The sequence below is a fragment of the Polyodon spathula genome, chromosome 52 (genome assembly GCF_017654505.1).
Source record: "Polyodon spathula isolate WHYD16114869_AA chromosome 52, ASM1765450v1, whole genome shotgun sequence".
Classification (NCBI taxonomy): Eukaryota; Metazoa; Chordata; class Actinopteri; order Acipenseriformes; family Polyodontidae; genus Polyodon; species Polyodon spathula.
The window spans coordinates 1487879-1494653 of NC_054585.1; the positions used below are offsets into that span (position 1 = coordinate 1487879).

Consider the following 6775-nt stretch of genomic DNA (forward strand, 5'->3'; position numbering starts at 1 on the left):
ATTGGCACTCTGTTGTAAAGGTGAGGGGAGGAAAGGGCAGCTATTCTTGCTTTGAAACCGGCACATTAATAAATAGGTGTGTTTTGATTGTCGACCAAATACTTCTTAAAGGCAGTTACTCTGAAAATACAAGTGTCGGCACACTCTACTAACTGTACAGCTGTGGTGCCTAACATTCCCAATTCCTTAGTGTTTAGGGATTTCCTCACTGACCAGAGCCAGCATGGGAAAGACATGCTGTAAAACCAATGCCAGTATGTAAGTATTATTAAGAGAGTTTCTGCACCATGTAGTGCAAGACAAGATTATCTCTGGCCCTGATTTACATTGTCTGAGGCAATGCATAATCTACAAAATCTGTATTCTACATCTTTATAAATTACATCTGCTAGATGTAACAGCATACTGTATAGGCAAGATAACACAGTATTGACCTGGTATATTTGTGTTATGTGGTTTGGAAACTCTGTAATGTTAAAAGGCCTTGTTTTAGCAGTGTTTGTATTATTCTGAATTGCTAAATGTTTTAGAATCCTCATAATAGATTATTACATTGCAATAAGGATGATGTAACAGGTTGTGTATTGAAATAGATCCCATTGTCTAAAGTCTTTCAATGACCACCTCCACATAAATTCACATATAATGTATTTGCATACTACTGTGCAGAGCATTTGTGAGAAATAAAGAAGTGTTTCAGAGAATATTTTGGACCATGTGGTAATACAGGTAACTGCTTGTTAGTCTATTAAAAAATGTCTTTTGTTAGTGTTTATTGTTTGCAACAGTAATTGATTATAAATGCAGTATACTTTGCTAAAACAAGTAATAATGTGATGGATATATATACCCCTTCTCCACTGACACAGCTGACCCGTGAGGGCTCTGTACGGGTAAGGGTACAGGTGCGGGTGCTTCTCCACTTGCTAAGCAGTGAAACTCCGGCCTCACAAGACATCTGAATCTAGCTGATCCATTCAATTGATCTAAATGGTGGCATTAAATAATTAACATACCACCAACCCCAACTCTGTACTTCCTTTTAAAGATTTCTTGAATGATTCAAATATTAGATCAGCTGCTATTTAGACTGAATACACCCCATTGATTTTTCATAAACTACAAACCATTTCCCTTGTTATAGTCAGTAAGCTTACCTGTTTGTTTTTTGTTGCTCCTGTACACGTGTTGCCATTTTATATTTGTATTTTTTATTTTTTTGTTCAATTTACTCATGAATGAATCTGATAATAAGAGAAATCCGCACAGCATATCAACATGTTATAAATCACAAAAATAAAATTTGAACTCAGAAATTGCTTATAAACATGTGTGTTGTAAACAGGTGATGACTTTACACAGGATAAGATGTTCTGGAATTTTGGTAAATACATCATTTAAAATGATTTCTAAATTAATTGGTTTCCAATATTTACATGTCAGTGAACACTCAGTTTAGCATATTAGACAATTATTTTATTTGCTTTGACAGAAGAAATGTATTTAATGGCAATTTTACAGATCTGAAAGAGTATAACATTTTGCCAATAATACACAATATAATATGATCTCCTTACTCCTGTACACCACACAGAGCAGACAATACTGTATCCATAGGGCGCCAATCTACCCAGGAACAGAATCATTTTAACCATGGGTGGGGAGATGGGTGGTCCAGTGGTTAAAAAAGGGCTAGTAATCAGGAGGTTACTGGTTCAAATTTCGCTCACTCACTGATTCAGTGTGTGACCCTGAGCAAGTCACTTAACCTCCTTGTGCTTCGACTTTTGGATGAGACGTTTATGACTGCAGTTCACACACCCTAGCCTCTGTAATTCGCCTTTGATAAAGGCGTCTGCTAAATAAACATAATAACACAAGAAAGCCATCAGAGAATACTGTACCATTATCTAATGAAATGTTCCTGGGAGTCTCTTTTTCTTGCCATTATGTGATCTGTGTTAAGTATTGTAATTCATAACTGACTGCGATTTGAACAAATTGTGACATTATGAAATAGTCAATTGAAATACACTGTTAATCCGAGCTAGATGAATGACTCGCTTCAAATGAGTGTAAACTGATTTGAAACGTGTTCTAAGCTCGCAGCCACCCGCTCCATGTCTCTTTCTGATCGTTTAGTTTCCAACAACTGAACTCAGGGAGCTGGCCGATTTTGACATTGCCCTCACCAACATGGCGCCCTGAGTCTGAAATCCTGTATTTGTCGCTAAAAAACGTCATCATACATTAAGGCACCAGCGGCTGCAGTTCTCTCTTGTTAACAACGGGGTGATTAACGCTGTCCAAATTGCAACTTTTGGTAAAGCGAGTTCACAGTAGTATCGCAAACATTATGAAACGGGCGTTTATCAGCCTTGTGAACAAGGTCCTGCTCTATCAACCCTTTTCCCAGAAAATGAGCTGTACAAGTGTCCCATTGAACCCGAAGCAACGCCGGAAAATGGTAAGACTGTAACGACCCTTTCAAAGTTTCATAATGTCATATATTAAAAACGGGCAAGATGGTTTGGCTTGAATCGACACGTTTGTATTGTATGTAAGTGAAAGGTCCAAGGTAATAATTTTTTTTTTTTTTTAAAAATTGATATATTTCGAGGGCAAAAGGTTTTAAAAATTCTATTATGTAATAGTTCACAACGGAACATACATTAATGGCAGTAGTCAAATCTACTTTTGGTTTGTTTTCTAATGTGTGTGTGTGTGTGTGTGTGTGTGTGTGTGTGTGTGTGTGTGTGTGTGTGTGTGTGTGTGTGTGTGTGTGTGTGTGTGTGTGTGTATATATATATATATATATATTTTGATAGGGCACATGACACATTACTCATGTTTAGTTACAGAAGATACCGTATTACTTAGAATTAACGCCTCACTCAAATATCATTTTTTTAATAGACGCCGCCCTCGAATAAACGCCGTTCTCAATAAAAAAAAAACGTAAAGGTATTTTTTTCTACCCCTGCTCAAAAAAATAAACAAAGAAAAGCGCAACTCTGGCTATGTGCATGAGACGCCCGAAGAGACTGCAGCCTCAATCCAGTAAGTATTACACTCTAATGCAGACACAGTCCCGAAGCACAACCCAAGATGAACTACTTACAGCATAGCAGTCCTACTTGTTTATCTTTTCCCTCAGCAGAGTTCAGTGCCAACACAGCTGGGCATAAAACAAGGTCTGTCTGTTTACCTCGTCCTCAGCTTGGATGGTGAAAACTTGAACTCAGAGATACTTAGAGCTTTGCTGGTCACTCTAATGGCTATCTGAAAGCTGACTAAAGACATCTTCTTGTAGGGGGCTTAGGTGTTTGGTTTTTTGCCCAATTGGAATTTTAATCAGTCCTGTACAAATAAGTAAAAAATGCTTACTATCTATGAGAAGACTTAGCTTCAGTTTCTCTTACAGAGAAATTACAAACAAGCAGGTAAATTACAGTGAGAAAAAAAAAAAAAAACTGAGTAGAATATGTTTTAGTTTTAACAGAAATCAAACCGATATTCAGAGGTAATGTTTTTCAACTGCATTACACTCAACTACCGTTCTCTCTCCTCTTCTTGTCCTGCCCCATAGCAATCAATACAGTACTCCCCTGACCTCCCAACTCCCACCTAATAGGCTGTCGTTAACTGTCAGTAAATGTACTGTATTCTAGCCCCAAAAACACACAAGAGTATAGTGCTGCAGATCGGAGGCTCTCACAGCGCTGCTTCTAAAATGCCGTAAATCATGTAATAAAATACTGCACCTTTCAAAAAACATAGTATTTCTGATAAACGCCGCCCTCAATTAAGAACCGCAGCCGTTTTGAACAATTTTAAATAAACGGCACAGTGCCAATTCGAATTTATATGGTACTTAGTGTCAAAAAAAAAAAAAGTCAACATGCAGCATAGTGAACTTCAAAGTCAAGTGAGTGCATGTTTAAAACCTGTGTTGTTCTGCAGGTGGTAGGGCTGGGTAACCCTGGCATGGGCAGCACGCGGCACAGCGTGGGGATGGCAGTGCTGGGGGCACTGGCTGGCAGGCTGGGTGTGGCGGAGCACTGGCGATTTGACAGGCAGGTGTCGGGGGAGCTGGTCCTCAAACCCCGTCTTCTCATGAACATCAATGGAGCCAGCGTGGCCAAGGCAGGTGAGTCACTGCTGTTTCCAAACACTGTGCCCTGATCTTTTTTACAATGCAAATCTCAAAGTATTATGCCACTGCGAAGGCTATAGTGGATGGAGGCAGTCATATGTCGCACTTCGCAAAATTGTCATGAAACTTGATAATAACATTATTTATGATAAGTAATTGATAGTAGCAGATTTGTGGGGATATAGGGGGGTGTCTGTCTGTACATCTGTCCAACTGTATATCACACATACATGTTTCCTATACAGGAGAACCAAGAAACTTGGTATTAACATAATGTGTGTCCATCAGCATGTCACATTTGCATTTCTCCATACACCTGGATAATCGCTCCTGAGACTCATGAAGCTGGATCATTCATATTCTGAACTGCTCTTGTGCGTCACCTCATCTTCTTTTTCATCATACTGACAGCGCTTTTTTTATTTACCACCATGGCGGGATATTACTGACATATGTGTTTCATTAATAAACACATTATTCAATTAGTATTATTTTCTTTTCTTTTTAAGCTGAGAAATTTAAAATTATGCCAGAAGACATTTATCTGGTTCATGATGAGCTTGACAAGCCTCTTGGGAAATTCGCAATGAAACAAGGAGGCAGTGCGAGGTAAGGAACAAACATGGACCTGATGGGTCTGCCAGTATTCCAGTATGAGAGGTGTGTGTGGACCAGTGTGTCGTAACTGGGTGGAGCTTCATTTACAATCTAGAGCTGTTTCATATTTAGTGTGTGTGAGCATTGCTGTTCAGAGATGCATTGGATCTGCCCTTCCACCAGGACCCTAGATATGAGGGATAACCTGCACCTGTTCAAAAGGTGGAAAGAGAAGAGACCTCAGCACTCCAGCAAGACCCACACATACAGCAGGCTATCATATGGGATAACCCAACATTGCCATTTTGTCATATGAATAAAAGCTCCCCCACCCTAAAAAAAAAGAAGCAGCACATTTTGCTGAGTAATATTTTTGCTGTCATTGGATAAATGTATTTTCAGAATCGTTGTCTCTTTGCTTTCCAGGGGTCACAATGGAGTTCGTTCCTGTGTGGACTGCTTGAAAACTGACGTAAGCTGGCCGGTGCTAGTCTTGGTTTCAAATGCTACTATCTTGGTTATACACTTTCTGTGTCGTTGTCTATACTTTGCACTGTGTGCGTTGGGGTTACCCTCTAGTTTTAGGACCCAGTACTGTTCACTACATAGTGGACATACGATTGTTTGGATTTTTTGGTGTCTCTGTACAGTCATGTGCAAAAGATTTGATCACAATGTAACCAAATACGGTAGTAGTCCCAGAGCACTCTTACTTGTTTCCAGAACCTCCCAAAACCACTAAATAGACTAATAAAAACACTACTGCATCTTATACAACAACCGGACACTACTCTCTCATAGTTTTCTATGAAGGTCAGCCGTCCTATTATTACTCAATAATGGAAAGATGACACTAATTAGCCACACAGTGTCAAAGCCTCATTCAGTATCTCAGAAACAATTTGATTTATATGAACCCTGCTTGCTATTATAGTGGCCTTGAAATCAACCTAATGTGTGCGATGAATATAGACTGTACACATTGAGGTATTGTTTGGAACACAGTTGTATTCTTTGATAATCTTAAGTTTTTAAAGGTGAGTTTTTAACCTCAAGACATACCAGTGATAGAGATCGTTTTATTTCTTTTATTTAATTTTTTTACAAACAAAATCTGCTATGACTTTCACCTAGATCAGTGTTTCTCAACCCTGCTCCTGGAGGCCCACTGTGTCTGCTGGATTTCATTCCAACCAAGCTCTCAGTTACTTAAATAGACCCTTAACTGAACTGATAATTTGCTTAATTAGACCTTTTTAATTGTTTTCAACTCTTTACAGTTGCATATTTCAAGTTAGCTGTAACATTTTATAAGTAACTGGAAATCTGCAACTGTTAAGAGCCCAAAACAATTAAGTAGGTCTAATTAAGAAAATTATCAGTTCAATTAAGGGTCTAGTTAAATAATTGAGAGCAATGAATGAATGGAATGAAAACCAGCAGGCTCTGTGGGCCCCCAGGACCAGGGTTGAGAACACTGACCTGCATGATTCCCCCTGGGATGCTGATCACAAAGATTATCATTTCTATTTCCATTGAATATTTCTGCTGTGATAATAAGGATAGGACTGTGAAAATACACATGTGTGTCTTTAAGATATATCAAAGGCCAATGTCTTTCAAGAAACCCCATTTTCCCCAAGCCGGTTAATGAACATGCTGCTTGTGCCCGTCTCTGGTGATGCCGCGCATGAGGATCGGTATTGGCAGGCCTGTGAGGAAGGTGTCGGTGGAGTGCCACGTCTTGGGCAGATTCTCCAGAGAGGAGCAGGAGCTAGTGAGAGCGGTGCTGGAGCAGAGTACAGAGCTGCTACTCCAACACGTCACAGCCTGCAGCAGCAAGGGGACAGGGGCGCAAGGCATGACACTACCACAAGGGGGCAGGGTCACTGTTAAGACATGACACTAGGATGCTGCACTCAGGGGAAACAAATATTTGTTTTAGGAAACAGCTTGGAATTCTGCGATGGCAATTTTGAGCCAACTCGTTCTGGGAACTAGAAAACTCTGTCTGTGCAAGTG

At 39.6% G+C, this 6775-nt stretch overlaps 1 protein-coding gene across 1 annotated transcript; it reads left to right on the forward strand.

The window, feature by feature from the left end:
• The first annotated feature begins 2111 nt into the window (after positions 1-2111).
• LOC121307060 (probable peptidyl-tRNA hydrolase) lies at positions 2112-6658 on the forward strand. The gene is made up of 5 exons (XM_041239156.1): positions 2112-2467; positions 3964-4150; positions 4666-4765; positions 5180-5225; positions 6432-6658. The coding sequence occupies exons 1-5, from the start codon at positions 2357-2359 to the stop codon at positions 6654-6656; spliced, it is 669 nt and encodes a 222-aa protein (XP_041095090.1). The 5' UTR covers positions 2112-2356; the 3' UTR covers positions 6657-6658.
• The last annotated feature ends 117 nt before the right edge of the window (positions 6659-6775 follow it).

Excerpts from the sequence above, each read along its gene's own strand:
- LOC121307060 (XM_041239156.1), top strand. The coding sequence starts at position 2,357 with ATGAAACGGGCGTTTATCAGCCTTGTGAACAAGGTCCTGCTCTATCAA. Across the intron at positions 4,766-5,179 it reads AAACAAGGAGGCAGTGCGAG|GGGTCACAATGGAGTTCGTT; the intron begins GTAAGGAACAAA and ends TTTGCTTTCCAG. Across the intron at positions 5,226-6,431 it reads TGGACTGCTTGAAAACTGAC|GTGATGCCGCGCATGAGGAT; the intron begins GTAAGCTGGCCG and ends TGCCCGTCTCTG.